This window comes from Populus euphratica, unplaced genomic scaffold (genome assembly GCF_000495115.2).
Source record: "Populus euphratica unplaced genomic scaffold, PopEup_1.0 scaffold103.1, whole genome shotgun sequence".
Classification (NCBI taxonomy): Eukaryota; Viridiplantae; Streptophyta; class Magnoliopsida; order Malpighiales; family Salicaceae; genus Populus; species Populus euphratica.
In genome coordinates this window covers 1,042,532-1,063,823 of record NW_011499891.1, presented here as the reverse complement: position 1 = coordinate 1,063,823, position 21,292 = coordinate 1,042,532, and the positions used below count along the sequence as shown (strand labels likewise).

General features: G+C 33.5%; 2 protein-coding genes across 2 annotated transcripts; one reads left to right on the top strand and one right to left on the bottom strand.

Moving 5' to 3' along the window:
• Positions 1 to 8,676: 8,676 nt before the first annotated feature.
• XRN4 (exoribonuclease 4) lies at positions 8,677 to 19,507 on the top strand. Its single transcript, XM_011034175.1, has 22 exons — positions 8,677 to 9,063; positions 9,598 to 9,700; positions 9,809 to 9,885; positions 9,978 to 10,169; positions 10,332 to 10,451; positions 10,557 to 10,619; positions 10,709 to 10,855; positions 10,937 to 11,101; positions 11,545 to 11,622; positions 12,568 to 12,654; positions 13,265 to 13,345; positions 13,901 to 13,996; positions 14,981 to 15,051; positions 15,501 to 15,629; positions 15,734 to 15,810; positions 15,903 to 15,943; positions 16,045 to 16,119; positions 16,940 to 17,091; positions 17,195 to 17,299; positions 17,378 to 17,453; positions 18,008 to 18,087; positions 18,365 to 19,507. The coding sequence occupies exons 1-22, from the start codon at positions 8,857 to 8,859 to the stop codon at positions 18,987 to 18,989; spliced, it is 2,847 nt and encodes a 948-aa protein (XP_011032477.1). The 5' UTR covers positions 8,677 to 8,856; the 3' UTR covers positions 18,990 to 19,507.
• A 614-nt stretch (positions 19,508 to 20,121) lies between these two features.
• On the bottom strand, positions 20,122 to 21,017 carry LOC105131273 (uncharacterized). Its single transcript, XM_011034176.1, has one exon. It carries the CDS (start codon positions 20,828 to 20,830, stop codon positions 20,222 to 20,224), a length of 609 nt encoding a protein of 202 aa, XP_011032478.1. The 5' UTR covers positions 20,831 to 21,017; the 3' UTR covers positions 20,122 to 20,221.
• Between the last annotated feature and the right edge of the window lie 275 nt (positions 21,018 to 21,292).

The window sequence follows — 21,292 nt, the reverse complement described above, 5'->3', positions numbered from 1 at the left end:
ATTTAAAAAAATTACAGTTAAATATAAATTTAAATGGGTTTAAAATAAATTTAAAAAAAAAACATAGAAGGGATTCATTATCCTTCTCTAATCTCTAGCTCCTTAATTTTTATTTTAATAAAAAAACACAATAATTGACGGATTCACTGAGCAGAAGTAACATAGATTATTCAGTAATAGAAGTTAAGACAATAATTTGAATCATTAAAAATCTGGTTAGCTCAACCAAGTTTGAAATTTTCATCACGAATGTTACATTAATAAACTCATTGGCAAGAGGGTTAATTAAATTCATCTTCGAGGTTTTTTAATGTCTATTTCTTCTTCTTATTTCATGTAGGCTCCAAGGTTTCTTTCATGGCATTTCATCAAGGACAGTAGAGAGTTGTTAAATTTTACTGATGCCCATTGTTAACGATACTGTAAAAGGTTTTCCATGTTTTATCATCAAAGAAATTAAGCCTGGCGTCTGTGGATATATCCATTTCATGTCAGAATAAATTATTTGTATATGGGATAGTTTCAGCTTATAAAGAATATCCTTGTATTTATTTATTTCTTGGTTTGGAGTAAGTTATTATAATTCATAGTAAATTGTATTCCAGTAAAATATTAAAAAAAATAAAAGGAATATTGAAGTTTAAAAAATTAGAGAACTCTAGAAATTAGATGTTGTATGGCTGAATCATAAGCACTTATCTATTTTGACTCTTTGACCAGATATGTATAAAGTCATGTCGATATTAAGCATCGTCTAAAATCACATCTTTATATCTAATTTTTTTTTAAAAAAAAAAAACCTTTAATATATTATTAAAAAGTTAAACCTTTCTAAATCTTTTTTTTTTATTTTTTTTATTTTCTTATCTAAAAGCATACTGGAATACCAGCTAATCTGATGTAAGAGTAGTAATTTGTTTTTTTTCCAAATTAGGATGTCTGGATATGATCTGGATATTGAAAAAATTATCACATACAACACAACATTTCATATGTGATTGTTTTACTGATAAGATCATAAATAAAAATGTCCAATAGAAAAATGCTTGTCGACAATTTCTGATATGTTGGTGAGTATGTTGTTAATAAATTTAGTAGTAACTTTATAGGCAGAACATGCATGCCAAAAATAAATTACTCATTTTATTTTGTCGATAATTTTATTTATACAATTGAGCATATTACCAACAAATGATCAATATGTAATTTTATCGATAAATTAACAATTACAGTGATATTTATATTAATTTTTTTATTAACAATTACAGTGATATTTATATTAATTTTTTTTTAACTCTCTGTAATATATTAACAGATTTATTATGAGATAACAAAAAAAATTGAGGTTTTAAAAAATAATTTATCTTCTTGAATCTCATTGTAATACTCTCTATATTGTCATCAATATATACCAACAGATGTATTTCATTGGTATATTCACGGACAAATTTTATTGTTGGATTAATTCTATTAGTAACGTTGTCTGTAAAATTTATATGTCATTAAATTATTTAGTTTTTTTTTTTCACTGTAATTTTTTTAATATACACTATAAGAATATTCTTGTTAATATTTACTAATAGATTTAGCAATGAAAATTTTAATTAGTAAATGTCATCAGTATATAATATACTGATAAATAAACTCTTACCAGTATTTTCATTTATATTTGCTAATTTTATAGTAGTGTGCAACTGATACATTTTAATTTAGACTCATTCAACATGATGCTTTCGTATTTATTCTATGTTGTAGGGTTTCTTTACAATAAAGGATTCCAAAGTATCACTTATGAAGAAGTCAAGAGTAATGCTACTAATGTTGATGAATTAAGGTTTAGAACTTCCGAGAAAACCCAAAGTACTACTGATCAAAAAGATGCAAAGAGTACTCATAGCAGTGTTGGTGAATTTTTAAACCCTCTTGACCTTCTTGTACCCAAGAAAAAGAGGGGAAAGGCTAGATCGAAATTTTTCAAGAAAAGCCACGAGGGTCTGAAATTAAAGAATGAAGGGTAAGAAGAAAAAAGGGCCGAAAGTAGAGAGAAAATCTTTAAACGCCAAAGGAAGGATGATGAAGATGATCAGGAGTACCTGGGAGCAGAGAAGGTACCCTCAAAGAAAAGAAAAAAATATGGTAAGGGTAGATTTCAGGAAGCTGGGTTTGGATCCTGCACTCAATTTCTCATCCCAGATTAAAGCTGGGATAGATCATCAAGAAGGGCAGGACACTGAAATCAAGTCGAGGATCATGAAACAAATATTCATAACTGATATGGACAGGCACCAGGAATGCTTCTTAATGCCTTTGAATCAAGTCAAGGACTGCGAAGAGTTTTTGAATGAAGAGGAGATGAAGGACTTGTGCCAAACCAAGAGCAGTGGTACATTAGTGAAACTTGTAAATGGGTCTTAAAGATGATAATGTTCATGAGAGTAAAATGAGGTTGAATGATATTGTCCAAGATTTACTCCTTTAGGCGTGATAAGAAACCTTGTCTTGTACTCATTAAAGTTAAGGATGCAGATGAAGTCGAGAAGCTCATGAATGAAGATCAATTAGCTAGCCATGAGTGAGCAGCATTGGCCAAGGAAATGGAGATGGTGTTATAGGATTTGTAGAGGCCATGCATGGTGTTGGAACAAGTGGGCAGGCCATGCATGGAAGGTGCTAGCATAAGCAAGCCATAGCATATTGATGTTATGGCATTTTGAAGCAATTCATGTGGTCAGTTAATTAAGGTTATTTTTTTATGTCTTTTATCATGACAATATATTCCAAATAGGATGAAATTAAACACCTGTTCTTCTGCATGTTCGTACGTTTGTTTAAGATTTTCAACCTTTCTATTTGATTTCAACCGCAGCCTTTTTCTCATGATGCTTAAAATTTGAGTTTATAATTTGGATTGCCTTCCATGATAGGTGATGAACCAGGATTTATCATTATTTTTAAATAGTTTTTTGCTAGTCCAAATCCATTTTTAACCATTGCCCAAGCTCTGGAGGCCCTGGAGAAGAGTTTGGGCTTAGGCTGTGTTCGTAGATCTAAAGGGTACTAAACGCACACCTGGTGTCTTTGGGTCCATGCCATGTGTCTGGGTCAGCGCAACGGAGCCTAATTTCTTGAGTACAAATTTCATGGACCCAAAGCTTTGCCCTGTGATTTTTCACTAGCAAAAGTTTTTAGCATGGATCTTATTTTTACATTTACTGTTTGTATTGTTAACATCTTAACTTAATAATTAAAATTATCTTAACTAAATAAAATTTTAAAATATATTTTATATAATTTTTTAATACATTTTTTAAAATAAAAGTTTAAAACTTATCACCACTACTTAATAACTTAACTATTAAGTGAAGCTATAAGATATAATTTATACAATTTTTTAATATATTCTTTTGAATGAAAATCTTTTAATCTTGAAATTTATTATTTTTATCTAATAGCTTAAACTGTTAAGTGATACTTTAATATATAATTTATATAATTTTTTAACACACTCTGTCAAGCGAGAATTTTTTGGACTTGAAACTTGCATATATTCATATTATTTTATGTTTAATTTTTATCAAATATAGTAGAAGTGGTGAGATTTGAACTCGTAACTACTAGGTAAATAAAGCTATGATACCATATCAAAAAATTATATCAACTCAATACCTTAAACTCTTAAATGAGATTCTAGTAAATAATTTATATACTTTTCTAATAAATATAAAGGATATTTATTCATGATTAATGCATGTGGATCGTATATTTAACTTTCAATAATGTTATTATGATAAAATGACCTTTCAGCCCTCTTATTTAAGTAAAATAACAAGGTTAAGGCAACAAAAATGTCTTATTTGTTATTGTCAACATAAACATAATATTATTTTTTTACAAATCATTAATTTCATAGCAAAACAAGAACAAAAAATTTTAATTTTAGGATTTAATACTCTTTTACATATTTATTATATTTTTCTTTTAAAAAGATACTAATTATTTAATGATCTCTAGATTTATCAAAAGATGATTTTTTTTATGCATTTATCATGATTCTTACATTAAAGTATCACCTTCCTTTGCTTTGGAAAATGAATGCAGTAGCATGAATGCTTAATTAAGTCCATTAAAAAATGACCAAAAAGTTATCATCCAATCATTTTAGATTTTAAAAAATCATCAGTAGATTTTTCATTTAATTCCTCGAGTATATAACTGGATTTTTTTTCTAGACGAATTACAGCATCACCGAGGTTGTAATAATTTTTAATTGATAGTCTATAGATTCTTGCATTGCCTGGGCCTTATTTTCGTCAGCTCAATAGTTCTGTACTAATAATAGTATTAGACTTGGACTTCGTCTCAGACATGGGATGTCTTGGAACCAATGATAAACCTAAACCTGGTTTGGCTAGTAAACTAATTCAAGGCACAAGTTGGGTTAGAAAAATGAATTCGAGACGCCAAAGAGGAAATTTCTGATGATTGGAAGGTACTAGATTAATCTTGAAACAACATTATTTCAAGACTTTTCTTAGGTTAAAACTTTTTTTAAAAAATAAAATTAGATATTACTCGAGTTTTTAGATTAATCTGTCACGCCCATATAAGAACAATTTAATATGAAATCTACGCTACACCGGAAAGGAAAGCTGTGACCGCTAGCAAGCTGCCAAACTGTTGCTAGAAAAGGAAAACAAAAATGATATAAAAGAAAAACCTAGCTGGCTAGCAAGTTTTAACACTGTCACCTTTCTCTTCAATCTACGCATGGCTTGTGCTAGCACCGTCCACGATCTTCGACTTGCATCACCAAGAACATATATTGCCTAAACTTCTTCTACAGCACCATCCCCATTGTTCCCGGTAGAGCTACTTGCAAGGTTGCTATCCATCACCTTCCTGACTGTTGCTGCGTCCACAACCTTCTTGAATACAAGATACAGCTGGTTATCACGGTTGAAGGAATGAACTTGTACAATGTCGTTGGCATAGAGTCTTCCTTCATTCCTACTCAAAACAGCATTCCAACTGCTGGTTAACATGTAGAAAATGAGTTATTCATCTCCCAGCGTCTCAAATTCGTTGTCCGCTGATGAACATCAACTCCAAGATCCAGTTCTATAAGTACAACTTCTTTTCCTGCTTTCCTGATATCCATTGCCTCAAAATCCTCCCTATCCTTTATCTGATTCGAAGGCGTTGAAAAACGATCATTATGTTTCTTCAAATCCGTTTCAAAGATCTGTTTCATTATTCTAGACTTGAAATCCTTGTCCCCTTCTTTTCCTATCCGAGCTTTTATGTGATCAGAGAGATCTAGTCGATCCAGACCCAATTGCAGTCTTCGTTTTTCTCTTTGAGCTCTTCCTTTTCTCATCTTTCCCATCATCCTTCCAGGTTCAACGCTTTTTTTGTTGGTGGAAGAAATCACTTGTAGTGATTTAAAACACTCAAAGAAAATAAAACACATTTTTTTATTTTAAGAACAAAAACTTACAAGAATTGAACAAAAGCTTCGAATTCATACTTTTTCTTTTTTTTTTTTGTATTTTTCTTAAATCTCTCCATGCATTATAACACAAACTTAGCTAATTAATTATATATAAATTTAAAATAAAAAAATTTAACTTTCAAGTGTAAAAACAGTTGTAGCCAGCAATATAAAAATAATTGACGGTCGATAATTGACAACTAAACAATTAAACAGTAACAACTGATTGCCTTTTTTAGATTGAGTTTACTTCAACACCTCTCCTTTTGCTATTAATTGAAAAACTCCTGGTCTCTGCTTCTTGGCGATCATCAGTACCGTTCCTCTTGTCCACCAACGCGTCACCTGACCTCTTTTTGCTGGGTTTGGAAAAACCATGCAGGTTTATAGATTGATAGCCATTCTTGTCCCTCAGAGACTCTCTTCTCTTACTACTTGTCATGATATTACTCCATACAAAATCGTCCAGGATTTTGCTTGTCAGCAGACTAGTTCTCTTGTTTTCGTCACTAGTTCTTTCTCTAATCCCTTCAACCATTCTATCAAAAGACTCACCATCATCGTATTCTTCAAAATCGAAGCATTCATCATTATCACTTGAGCTGCAGCCTGCCATGTTTCTTCTTCTTCGATTTTCTTATGTGTAAATATTCGAAGAAAAGAATGTAGACAAAGGGTCTAAAAATAGACAACAAAGTATATATAATGCACAAGTTATTATTAATAAAAATACTATAACAACTAAGTAGGGTTTGATTGCTTCTCCGGCCAAAAAAAAAAACCGTTGGAACATAAAGGACATGTATCTATGTTTTTTTAATAAAAAATAAAAATTCATTCTAATTAAAAAAATAAATTCACATAAAATAATGTCTCTCGAAATAAGATATTAAATTGCATAAAATAAAATAAAAAAGGGAGAAAAATACATTGCATTGGTTCAACTGTTAAAAAGAATAACATTCAAGATATAACATCTTGAAAGAAGTATTAATTAATCCCAATGTATTTTGTGAGAAAACCCAAAATATCGACATGGTAAAAGAAAAATAATTTAAAAACAACTATTTATGATAAATTTTTATACAATTTGACGTGTCCATTGAAAAGTGATAAAATATAGATTACGAATGATAAATGATTGGTCTCTCACGTGAAAAGAGTATTATTATATGTTTTTATGCGATTTTTGTGCCAATTTTTTTTTATAGAATTAATTACTCGAGTTACTTTAAATATTTAAGTAATTTATTTAATTGACCGTTATGTGAAGTCAATACGATATATATCCGTTAAATTTTCGAACCAAATAATTTGAGAGAGGAATTTCAAACTCTCAAATGGATCTGACCTCGTTAAATTAAATTAATCACTGAGTCATTAATTATATAAATTATTTAAAAGTATTACGAGAAAGGGGATGGAGTTTGGTTCAAATTAAGTCGATTGCTTGAGCTTTTCGTACTTTTTCTTTGAGTTTAAACTAAAATCTATCGAATCGATTGATGAAGTCACGGATTCAATCCATATAAAATTATTATTTTTTTGGTCAAAGTCGTTTAGTTCTAATCAAATTTGCTATTTATAAAATTATTATTTGATTAAAAGAAATAACATTTAATTAGTTTTGAAACAAAAAAGACAAAATTAGGAAGTATATATTATAAATTCATTATGAAACATTATGAAACTGTCTTAAATTCAATTTGAAATTCTCAAAAAAGTTAAAGTGAAACAACATGATTTAAACTTGTTGCGTTCTGAATCATAACATTTAATAAATATAGCTATTTTCTAGCATAATAACTGTTATATTGCATTCCAGAATACCAATAATTTAAAATATTATATTTTTAAAGAGTGACATGTAATAAAATTTAACCTCTTATTCACCTCCAAGAGCATAAACACACATCAAACTCTAACCCATCTTTTCCTATAATAATAATATAACACATATGATATTATTTTATTGGAGCGAGCTAGATATAGATAGATAATAATCTATGTATTTTTTGAATAATTTTTTTTAATGTGTCTCGTAACTTCCACACATCATTTGTCATTTAATATTTATAATACCTACATTGTAGGTCCCGTGAACTTTGTATGAGAATAATAAATTGATAATTACTTTAATTATTAGTATTATAAACTTTAAAAAAACATTAACTCTTAATAATGTTAATAATGTTGTAGCAAATAACAATACCACTCAGGTAGGACTAAATAACAATTGTGTTATTAACGAAGTTATATTATTTAGTAGATAATATAAATGTAAATAAATGGATATATTATGTTGATATATTTTGAAATTTTAATTAGTAAAATATTGCACTGTTTAATTGTTTCATATTTTTTATGCATGCATGTTTATTTATTTATATTTATTTCATGAAAATATTATCTTATATAATAATTCATAAATATGAAAACCGAAGATAACTAAAGTTTGTGTTTTGAGTTGTAAGTCCGAGGTTAGTAGTGATCATAAATTATGAGAAATGTTACCAATTAGTTAATGTAATTACATGAATATAATTTTAAGTAAGATAATATTTTAGGTAGAGAAATTTTACCAAACTCATTAAAATTAGAAAATTCCTTACTAACTAAAAAAATTGTTATGATTTTAAGGTTACAGGATTTACCATTGTCATTAACTAAATTAAATGCATAATTAACAAATTAAATAATCATTGGAATTAAAGTTGTTATACAATCCAACAATAAATCTTACAATGACCCTTCAAAATATATAAGATGCATGGGGATTTAGCTACTGAATTTTGGTTGGAAGGTTATGAGAATAGCTATTAGAACTCTCGGAACTCCTAGACGTATAATTCACCCTAACACACTAACAATTTATATATAGGTAAAATAACCAATATAATCAAAAGAATCTAAAGTTAAGTAGAAGAAAGAATTAAAATCTAGAATTAACTTGAAAAATAATTAAAACCTAACAAACAACATCTCCTAGACCTAATTTATATTACTTATAGATCTCAATTAGCTGGCCCAAAGTTCTAGATTGAGATCTCAATTTAATAGGATCTATTTATATATATATATATATATATATATATATATATATATATATATTATTTGGCCAAAACATTTGACTTTTTATGCGCAGTCACACTTTCCTCGACCCAATCTCCCAGACACGACGCCTAACGAACCCCCTTTACTAATCTACGAGGGCAATCTCGTCCATTCACCTGCCACCGCAAGCACCGTACCTATCACTGCCAAACTGATCCCTCCCTCTCAATCAAAACCCCCAAGTGAAACCACTCTCTCCAATTCTTCGATCTCGATCGAACAAGAGCCTGAATTAGCCAGAGAGTACCACCATGGGTGTGCCGGCGTTCTACAGGTGGCTTGCAGACCGGTACCCGCTATCAATTGTTGATGTAATTGAAGAGGAACCTCAAGAAGATTCGAATGGAAACTCTAAACCAATCGATGTTTCAAAACCTAACCCTAATGGCATCGAGTACGATAATTTGTATTTGGATATGAACGGGATTATCCATCCCTGCTTCCATCCTGAAGGAAAGGTCCATTTTTACAAACTTTTTACTTGCACAATTTTGTCTGAGTTTTAGTTTTTTAGGGTTTTGAAGGAGGAACTTGGAATTTAATTCTTGTTAAATTTTGATGCAAACGTAATTGACTGTTGTTAAATTTTGATGGTTAGTGTTTGCTGCAAGCCTATACTTGTGCAGATTGTAAAGTTTTAGTTAGGGTTTGCTTGAGGTGTTTTTGTGTATGTTTAATGTAATTGTTATCAATTTTGATGCATAGTGTTTAAAACGAACATGCATTTACATTTTTAGACGAGTTATAGGGCTTCGGTAAGGTTTAAAAGATGGGATAGTTTTGTGTGTGATATTTAAATGTTGTCAATTTTCATATTTTCAATAGATGTCGAAATTTATATTGTAAGATTTCCAAGATCTCCTTTTTTTGTGCAATTTGATTGCTGTCACTTGTCAACTTTGATGATATGGGTTTAGAAGAGTTTTTGTATTTTATTTTTTCTGTGTAATTGAATAAGCTGAATGGTTTCTTACCTTTGATTTTATTTACAGCCTGCACCTGCTACTTATGATGATGTGTTCAAGTCTATATTTGTTTACATTGATCATTTATTTGCTTTGGTTCGTCCAAGGAAGCTACTTTTTATGGCAATTGGTAGGGTTTTTTTTAATTGAATTTGGGTTTTCTTTTTTTCTTTTTTGTAATATTGAATTTAAAATCATTTAAAGTTGATTCTTTTTTTCTTACGTGAGTTAATTGTAGATGGGGTCGCTCCAAGAGCTAAAATGAATCAGCAACGGTCACGACGGTTTAGAGCTGCGAAAGATGCTGCTCAAGCAGTAAGATTGAGATATTTTAATGGGTTTTTTTTAGTGGATCCTCTTTTGTGTAAGTGTTGATCTCAGTGTTATTTTATTTATAATGTATTTAGGAAGCTGAAGAAGAAAGGCTGAGGAAAGAGTTTGAGGCTAAGGGGGGACTTTTATCTGTTAAAGAAAAGCCTCAAACATGTGATTCTAATGTTATAACACCTGGCACTCAATTTATGGCAGTTCTTTCAATTGCACTTCAGTATTATATACAAAGTAGATTGAATCACAATCCAGGCTGGCAGAATACCAAGGTGTGAGGGATGCCATCCTTTGGCTTAGTTTGTTGTAGATCGGATGATTCCTTGTTCATGGAGTAATCCCTTCTGTATCTTTTTGAATATACATTTGGCTTTTCAGGATACTTTGTGTTCTCTAAATTTATTTATGGGGCTGCATTGGGTGATTATTTGAAGGTTATTCTTTCTGATTCAAATGTTCCTGGTGAGGGAGAGCACAAAATCATGTCTTATATAAGATTGCAACGCAACATTCCCGGTTTCAATCCAAACACACGCCACTGTCTGTATGGTCTGGTTAGTGTGTTTCTGATTTTACGCAAATTGTCATTTTCCTGGTCTTATTATTTTGTTATTAATTTGACACCTAACTGCTAATGAGAATATTTTGTTTGTGATTAGGATGCGGATTTGATTATGCTGTCTTTAGCTACGCATGAGGTTCACTTTTCAATATTAAGAGAGGTTTGGAGCTCAAGTTTCCTAAATTTTTCATTGTTGTTTCCATCTGATTGTTGTTCAATCCATAAATTTTATATTCCTGGATTGTACAGATGGTCATATTTCCAGGGCAACAGGAGAAATGTTTTCTCTGTGGTCAGGCTGGTCATCTTGCAGCTGAATGTCGTGGTAAGCAAGGAGATGATGCTTTAGATTGGAATGTGGTAGATGATACCCCAATTCACAAGAAGAAATATCAGGTTGAAGAACAGACATCAACTATTTCCATTCTTTTCCATCTCTTGTCTCACTACTTCTAAATCATATCCTTATTTGAACAGTTTCTCAACATCTGGGTTTTGCGAGAATATCTGCAATATGATCTGGACATTCCAAACCCACCATTTGCAATTGACTTCGAAAAGATAGTGGATGACTTTGTGTTTATGTGTTTTTTTGTTGGCAATGATTTTCTTCCGCATATGCCAACATTGGAAATTCGGGAGGTATGTAAGTAATGAGCAATGGTTACAAAATTGAGTTTGGAGCTGAACAACATGATGAATTCCATTCAGTTTATTTTTCAAAGATCAATTCTTAGCAAACAATTATTGTGGGATGTAGTGGTTTTTTTTTTTGTTTATAGCTTGTTTGTGTTGCTCTACATCCAGTTCTTTTGGAGGCTTTTAAGCTATAACATTAAATGGCACTCAGAGTCTCGTATTCTCCAACCTCTCTCTTCTACCTTTTGTGAGGAAATCTATTCTTGTTTTGTTAACAGAAAAGAAAGATATTGCTATTTTATTCATGTGGGCTATAATTTTGTTTTGCAGTCTTGTTGCCTCTTGGTTTTCTCTTTGCTGCTTTTTTCTTCCTGGTGCTGTCTGCACAATGTATTTTGACTCTTTAAATTTTATTAGTTTCATCATTACCTCCTTTCCTGATTCAGGGTGCTATAAACTTACTGATGCATATTTATAGAAAGGAGTTCTCTGCAATGGGTGGTTATCTTACTCTTGCGGGTGAGGTAAATTTTCTTTTTTATGCTCTCTACATGACACATCTATCTTTGATTATACTTTGGAATTGGAACTGGTTCACGTTTCTTGTATCAAAGTCTGTTAAAGAATTGGAATACTGCCTTAGTCTAATTTCAGACTTAATTTTGAACTCTTTAAATCCTTCCGTTTCATCCTATAGCTATCTGAATTGATGTGGACTAGCTGTCACATGAGGACATCATTGGTAACATGAGATTTTGGGCTTTATGTTTGCAGGATGGCATTGTTCTAAATATTAGGTAGTTCATATATTATGGATGCATTTAATTTATCTTCTGTTAGAATTAGATCATAGTTGCCCACTTCCGACCTTTTTGTTTGCATCTCTTTTATTTTACTTCTTGGAAATCAAATTTGGGTTGTGCTCAACTTATAAACTTGAATTTCTAGAATGACCTCCTTGCCAAACATGTGCTGTAATAGTCAGTGGGTTCTAGTGAGGGTATAGACATGTTGTGGCCTGTCTTGATCCCTATTTATTCTAGACTGCATTTTTTATTTCTCCTTTACTTTCAAAGAAGTTTGTTTTTGGTTCTGAAAGTCTTACTTGGCTTGTAGAATCATTTTATTTATTATTGCTCTTTGTTGCCAATATCATGAAAGCAATCTTGACTGAGCTTGGGTCCTGAAAAAATGATTGGGACAGGCTTAGATGTAGCTTCCCAAGCCTCATAACATCTGCTGTTTCTAGGTTCACTGGCCCAGCTATATTCACATGGTTATGCAGTTCCTTCTCTGTGTTGGACTTGTCAAAAACTAGTTCTTCCATCTCTTTCCCCTTTTAAATTATCATGGATTACTTTTCTTATGCTTATGTTGCATTGTGAGTTACTTCCAGGGAATGATTGTACCATTATTTGCTACCATGAGTTCTAATAAACTTTCTGATTACAATTAGCTTGTGTATCCAGGTTTTCCTTGATAAAGTAGAACACTTTATTCAATCTGTTGCTGTTTACGAGGAGCAAATCTTTCAGAAGAGGGCTCGTATACAACAGGTTCTTTCTTTCTCTATGCATGATCTTTCTCTCTTCAGTTATCAAGGAATGGTCTGATGTGAACGTGTCTGTTTTCTTATTATTCATTGTTGGTATTGGCATGCTTACTCTTCTTGGACCTTGTTGGCGTGAAACATTTTATGTTTAGATGGCAATTTATGTAAAATATTGGTGATGATTTAACTTATCTGTAACTGTAAATCTGATCAATACAGTACATGGGATATGCAGCCTTAAATAACCTCATATGCTACTCTTGTTTTATCTTTATTAGCCAGTAGTATTGGATTTCGTGAACCATAAGGTACAAAGTCTGAGACGCACTTTGAAAATTGGTCTAGTGATAGGATTTTGATCTGCGTGCTGGAGCTGGTGAACTTGAGGGAACCCCCCCACCCACCCACCCGCAACACACACACACCCTTTTTTTTTTAAATGCTTGGTTTTCTAAGATTCATTTCAATTTTTTTTACATTCATTCTAAAGAATACTTTATTTATTCTTCTTTCTATTTTTCTTCCATGGCAAATTTTGAGCTTTGGAATCATATACAAACAGTCTTCTCGGTTTTTTTTTCCTGTTTGCACTTATGTGGATTATCCATTTTCAGGCTTTTGAGAATAATGAAGAAATGAAACTCAAAGCAAGAAGAGAGTTCTCTGAAGAGATACAAGCGCCACCTGTAGATACGGTTTGTGGTTAAAGTGTTTTCATTTGATGATGTTGATTTAAATAAAGGTGTTATGATTTGAGTTTGCCTGCAGAGAATTTGTTTAGGACATATATTAAACAAAAATGAGCCTTTTATCAATTCATTAACATTTAATTTTTGACAGTAACCTCAATTCTCTCTCATTTTTCGGGCTTCCTTTGCCATGAATAGTCAAAAGCTCCTTAGAGGAGCATATGCTTCCCATGTTGTGTTTGGTGACCTGGGGATTTTCTATATTAGATTTGTATGTTTCAAAAAATGATGATTGCTTTTGAACTGGTTAATTTGTATCTTATGGATGTCTTATTTTACCTGTTATCAATGTGGCTTTTATTTTGTGGTTTAAAAATGAAAGATTATTTTAGTTCAGTAGTGAGTGTCTTAATATTGAATATTTACTTTAGCATGCTCCTTTTCTGTTTGATATTTGCGTGCCAACTGAGGACAAGGTCAGTCCATTTGAAAGCCAGTCTTTTGTCTTCCTGGCTGTCCATTTTCCTGGCATAAAATTCGTTTCATTTTTCTTGTTCTCAGGTTAAATTAGGGGAGCCTGGATACAAAGAGAGATATTATGCTGAGAAATTTGATTTATCAAATGAAGAGGAGATTGAGAAAGTTAGAAAAGATGTGGTAAGTTAGTTTCTTTCTCCTCATCATGCAATTACCTCCACATCTTAGTCATATAGTTTATTATCTGGGTTTTCCCATAATTGCAAGAGTTCATGACAACCAGCTGTCTCCCCCTCCAGTCCTTCCTCTCCTAAAACCCCCCTAGCTCCAATATAAAATCTGCAAGTTTGCTTGTACGTTTCTAAATATATTTTGTTTACTGCAAGTTGTGCTTCATTGTGAGATCCCTTGCCATGATGAAATACATGCAGATGAGTCTTTCGTATCCCTTTTTCTAACTGATACACCATGGGCTGGGCTGGTGTTCATTATAGTTGTCAGTTTAGCTAGGTGATCTTCGAGTGACCCTGGTCTTACGGTTGTGCTATTAACTGGCTGTTGGTTTTCCATTTCCAGTTCCGAAGAGTTCAGTTATTTGTTCATCTGGATGATCTTTAAGTACTGTTGTGCTATCTGCTTCTAGTTTCCAGTCCCCAAGATTTTTTTTTCCATGAATGATGAAAAATCCTTTTGATGTGATTGTTTTTGGTTTAATATCATCCCAAACCCATATTTTTCCCCACCTTTTCATTTTAAGATTTCTCATCTTATATTGACTTTGGATTTAAAGTGTAATATAATAAGGTGAACTTGCACAGATTTACACCAAGAGAATTAAGGTTGCTTTTCGAAAATCAAGGAATTTTATATGTTTTTCCTTGAATGGAATGTTATTATGCACTGTCTTAACCAAAAAAAGAAAAGAAAAGAAAAGAGTAAATAAACAGAGAAAAAGTAAGTGATTATCATCATAACAAATAGAAATATGGAGTGACAGAAAAGTTGGAATGTGGGGTGGGCATGCAAAATATGATTTCTGGAGCATAAATTTTTTGTTAAGTTGCTAATTTTTTCCCTTTTTGTCTTTTCCCTCTCCCCATCACTTGTTTTCTATATGATCAATCATGTATCTGAAAAACATGAAATTAACATTTGATTGTGCAGGTTTTGAAGTATGTGGAAGGTCTGTGTTGGGTCTGTCGCTATTACTACCAGGGTGTTTGCTCTTGGCAATGGTCAGTTCAATAATGGCTGAAACTAGAAAGTCATTATGCTTCTTTTCACTGGCTTTTTTTCTATCTGGTTGGCATAAAGTTTTTTATTGGAATTTCAAGTACAAGCATGTGCACAAAACATACAAACCTATTTATGAATGTGTGGGCTCTTAAAGTTTTATAAATGAGACTTTGATGTGCTGGTAAAATAATAATGGAAGAGGACAGCAGGCTCATTTAAAGTTGAGAAATGTAGTTCTATCCATTCTGTATGTGGTTTTGACCCAGAGCTTTTAGGCATGACCTGCCAGATAATCCAATTTCTCTGGCATGTGACACCTAAATTTAGCTTTGGCTTCTCTCTTCTCATCAAATGAAAAAAAAACAAAGCTTCCAATTACTCTGTAAGCTTATATGATACTGTTCTTTACTGCAATTAATTAAACTTTGAATTCTGTTGTCTGTTTCAGGTTTTATCCATACCATTATGCACCATTTGCTTCAGATATTAAGGATCTGGATGAGATGGAAATAACCTTTTTTCTTGGAGAGCCATTCAGACCCTTTGATCAACTTATGGGCACCCTACCAGCTGCGAGGTGTTTTTTTTTTTTTCAAACTCCTTTTGTTTTCTATTTTACTTTTGGGATTCTGTCTGATTATTCTTTCTGTGCTGATTTTTTTCCTGTTGTGTGTATTACAGTTCTAATGCTTTGCCAGAAGAATACAGGAAATTGATGACTGACCCATCTTCCCCAATTCATCAATTCTTCCCCTCAGGTAAAAGAATTGATGGAAAGAAATTTATCGATTTACCTCAAAGAGTGTTTATCTTCTTCACAAGATTGACTGGGTTTCTTTATTGTGGGCAGATTTTGAAATTGACATGAATGGCAAGCGCTTTGCCTGGCAGGTAAATTCTTCTGAATCAGTTATCAATCAGATGTTTTAATTATACTTTTTTTTTTCCTGCTATCAACTGATTACAGTTACCTTATATTTATTGGAAGCCAGGGTATTGCCAAATTGCCCTTCATCGATGAGAGGAAATTGCTTGCCCAAACAAAGAAGCTTGAAAGAACTTTAATGGTATTTAGTGTTTTAAAGTAGTATGCAATAACTTAATCTTTAGTAAACTACGTTTTCTTTTCTCTTTTATGCATCAGTCATGTTATTGGAGGCTTTTGCTCAGCACATGTTCCTGTAAATATAAACTACATTTTCCTTGCTTCTCTGTATATTCAGCTATCTATTGGAGGCTTTTACTCGCTGATATTTTCAGAAACTTGAAATAATATAATTGCAGTTAAGATTTTGCAAAACTAATTTAATGGAGAAATGACAATGTCCGAGGAACCTAGTTTTTTGCAAAGAGAAGGATTTTAAAGTCCAATTCCGAGTAATGATTTAAGATTTTAGGGGAGACTATCAATTCAAATATGGATGTCGTGGAAATATATTTATTTGTTACAGATGCTTTTGCAACAAAAGTTTATTTTTCTTGTTACTGTAAGGAAGGAGGAGGTTGTAAACCCAAAATCATATGCCTTTTGTCAACCTAGGAGTTTTTAACTTATTTTCTTTTCTATTTTTGTAAATTTTTTAATAGAAAAATATCCAATTTCATGATTTAATAATTTTGTTATAAAATTTGTACATGAATAATCCATTTTGACTTTTGAGTCATTTCCAGACCAAATTGATCAGTTTTTTGGTTTCTGAGATAGCCTCCTGTACTCAAATTTCTACTTAAATTAAATCTGTAAGCACCAAGGGTAGTTTAAAGCTGGCAGTCAGTCCTGTTGACACCCCTATAATAAGTTTGAGTCTTTAGTAGTTATGCGTTGCTGTTTCTGGCTCTGTATAGTCTGGATGTTAAGTATGCTAATTTTTAATTTGCTATTTGCAGGAGGAAGAGCAGGTCAGGAATAGTGTGATGCTTGATTTGCTATATGTCCATCCTGTTCATCCATTGTCTCAACAAGTCATTTCTTACTATCATCATAACTATCGTTTACCTGTTAGCGAAAGAATTCCTTTGGAAATTGACACGAGAGCTAGGTTAGTTGGCCTTGTTGTGGATTGATCTTTTAGCTTGAAGGGTTTCAAATAATTTTTTATGTGTGCTGGCTTTATCATCTCATTTGTTGCTTACCTTTTTCAGTGGTGGAATGAATGGTTATCTTTGGTTATCTGAAAGAAATGTGTGGAGAAGTGTGGTCCCTTCTCCTATCAATGGATTGCCAGCCTTAGAGTATAACCAAGTTTTGTAAGCTCACCTTTTTCCACTGCTGTTTTTATAAGCTAATGGATCCTTGGTGTAATGCTGTGCATTTTTTATTTGCAGAAATGTCACATACCTAACTCCTTCAAGTCATAGACACATCCCAGAACCTCCAGAGGGTGTAGTCATGCCTGAAAAGGTTTGTGAGCTCCAGATGCTTGTAGATTTGTTTTATTTCTTTGTGAGTAGATAAGTGAAGGACATGAATTTCCTGTCACTGATGACAGGGGTAGTGATTCTATTCATGTACAGAATAATATATCGTAGTGTTACTGTGTTTCAAATTACAGAGTTTACTGGAGCAGTAAATTGGAATTCTTCTTGGACATGGTGCTTTGTTTAAACAACCTTTTGGTTTAGTATTAGCCATGTGTTTTGCTGGTACTATTGGGCAGTAAACTGAGTCATTCCTTGTGTTCAAGGAAATTGAAATGAAAGTTTCTGAATTGAGTTTTGTCACAGTAGAGTTGCTTGTTTTTGTTTTTTAAAGCTGTTCCCCACTGTATTGGTGTAAGTGCTGATGCAGTAGTAATATCATGTTCAGTTTGCAGATGCAAGGATGCTCATATGTTGTTTACTTGAAGACATTTTCTTTTGATAATGTGTTGTGTCATCACAGTGTTTGATATTAGTTGGCAATATGACTTTAAATATGCCCATGGTTAATTTGAGATATGTTCTTGCTATTTGCAGATCTTAAAACCTACAGATATTAAACTGTTTCCCACATTATGGCATGAAGATAATGGCCGCAGACAGCAAGGCAGGGAAAGGTATGAATATGCATTTAAACATCTTTGCAATGGTTCATCTGCATGGTTGCTTTAACTGTCCGGTTGGTCAGGTTGAATATGGCTGACATTCTGTCATGATCTACTATTCTTAACAGACAATGAATATAGTTCCATTTATCTGTGGAGACAGGATGGGGTTCATTATTATTCTCTCTTTTTTCACCAAATACATATATGTTAGGAATTTTATTCAAAGGCTTATAAGTTTTCATTATCTCTCCCAAATGAATTTGGATGTGCTGTCCCTGTCCTACAGGCCACAAGTACCCCGAGCAGTAGCTGGCCCTTTATTGGGGGAAGCAGCTCATCGCCTTGTCAAGAACACCCTTAATATCAAACCAAACGGTTCATCTTCTCGAGGCAATTACACATTCAACAGGCCAAGACCTGCTGGGCCAGCTGTTTATGGAAGGGGCTATGGGGACGATCCAAATTATCATTATGCACATTACAATAACCATCAAGGCCTAATGAGTAATCATATGTATCCTGTCTCATCAAATGGTTTGCAAGGCAACCGACACATCTCTAGGCCTCAAGACAGAGTGCAGTACCATCAACAATACCATGATTTGAGTACTGGGGTGTCTGCTCTGACTGTAGAAGAAAATTTCAGAAGCAGGGCACCTGCAGTGATCTCACCTCGAATTCCGAATCCAGGATACACACTGAATTTATACAATCAGTTTGAGCATAACACAGGTCCACTTCCATCACCACCCACCAATTGGATCAACAAAACAGCAGCAGGAGACGCTGGGATCTACTTCAGACAAGACACAACATCACGGGGTCCAAATGAGAAGCAGTTGAAGCAGGTTTACCAGGTTAAAACACAAGTAGCTCAGGAGACGTCAGATATTCTAGCTGAAGAAATATAAGATTCAAAACAGCAGTAACACTGTAGATTTGGTTAATCTTGTACATTTTCTGACAGCCCACGTTTTGTGGCAACGGATCTTCATTTTCTGACGAATTTACTCAGCTTGGGTAAAACAGCCACAGAATGCTATTCCTGGACGGTATGCATCTACCAGAGTTCGAGGACGTTAAGACCTTTATTTTGGATGCTGAAACATGATGAATTTAGCAAACGGTGATCTTTCGAGATCCAGTTTTGATTTGGGGCGAGTTAGCATACTGCATCTTACCTCTTTCATGTAGCAGTTTCTTTCTTCCGGATTTTCCTATTTGTTTACTGAGCTGTCATATAAAACTGTATCATACGAATGTTTTGTTGTAATCGGGTTGGATCACTGGAAATTACAACATCGGGTCTTCTTCCGTAGTGTTTTATATCGGGAAGATCAGAAACGTTGTCAATATGTTACTTATTTTGGATGGCGTCATGATTCTGGATGTAATTCTATGCAGTATCCTCTCTAGTGACCTGAACTAATTGTTTTTTCGGAGTTTCTGTGCAAGTCTGACAGCATCTGTAGGATTGTTATTTACGAAACCATAAACGATTGCATAAAAGGTAGAAGCTGTTTTCCAGTTAGAACTCGATCTGCTCATGACAACTTGATCGTCCAGTGCTTTTAATTTGTGAGGTGATGTGCTCTATGACTGAAATTGACCTGGAGTTGCTTACGGATTGGAACTTGCTAGAGCCCCACCTTCGGTATCATGCATGCTCTGCCGGTGATCATGAGGCAGGGATTGTTCTCTATAGATGCGCCTTCTATCCAGGGTTGGAGTTGGGGTTGGAGCGCCATTCTTGATGAAGTTTCTGCATTAACATGTTCAAATTGAGGTTCATCTCCCCTTGACATTCAAGCCTTTCTCGCGTCATATTCTCATTGAATATGAACTTTCTTGTTCTCTCACATTTTTTGCAGTCTATTGTGCTTCATCAATTCTTTGCAACAGAGACAAGGTGCTCGCTTGATAAAGTACAAAACAATGAATAATGAGCTGACTGAGCAATTGAGCCTGTAGATGATGAGAGACAGAAGTCGAAAGATCTTCATTTGATAGAAGAAATTCGATTCCGAACTCCAAGTTCTGGTATTTGTGTAACTCAAAAGGCAATTATTACTAACTTCAAATACATATAGGACAGCATCATATAACAATACCGGAAAGTAAAAAGGAAAACCCTCACCATTTACTATTGCAGAAAATACCCTGACAAGAACAAAACAAAGAAGAAGAACAAGGTCCCAAATATTAGAACAGCCTTTTGACCAGAAGTAAGTGCATTGCCTCCTAATCCATACTGCTGGTTCTGCGCAAACCCAGCAATCTCAACACTTTTACTCTCAAAGAAACTCTGTGCAGCGCCACAAGTAGGACATCTCCATTCACCAGGCAGCTTGTCAAACTGAAACCCTGGTGGTATTGGATATGACGGATCACCAACTGACTCGTCATATTTGTAACCACAAGACCTACACTCATAAATCCCAGTGTTTAAAACTGCAAACTTCTCTTCTAACCGCCTCTTATCAAACTTTGGTTCTCCTCCTCCTCCTCCTCCTTCTTCTTCTTCAATAGGGGACTCAGCTGGTGGATTGGTCAGGCTTGAATCTGATAAAGATGGTGTCTTGTCTTCTTTGGAGACATCAATGGAGTGAAGAGAAAAAAATTGAGTCTTTTGGGGTTTATGAATGGAAAGGAATGATATTTTGGAGAGATGGGTTCTGGACTTCGGAGAGGGAAGTTGAGGTCCTTGAGGAAGGTTGAAAGAGAAAGTGGCTCTTGTAGCTGCACAAGCCATTAATGAACTTTTTTGTGTTTTATGGCTTGGCTTCTATGTCCTGTCAGTGTGTTGAGTTTTAAAGGGTATGGACAAAAAAGCAACGTGTGTCGAGTTTCTGGGTGGAGGAGGAGAAAAGGAGTGGATCCATGGAAGGAATAGCATCTGCTGTGTGTTTGAATGGGTGGTGGATAAGGTTTGGGAAGTGACAATGGCTGCAAATCAATTCTTGCAATGGGCTGGGGCATGGGATGGGTTCAGATTTGGGTTTAGGTTCTTTCTGTAGCCCAGTATAGTATATGACTATTGACAAGTCTTCCATTGCACAGTTGACTGGTTGCAGGACGTGAGCACTATGGTAATTGTCCTTTCTTTTTTCTATAAAAAAATTAAAAATATATTAAAATAATTTTTTTAACATAAGAATAGCAAGCTATTGCCTTGAAACCCAAGGAAATACATTGCTTTCTAAATATAAGTGTG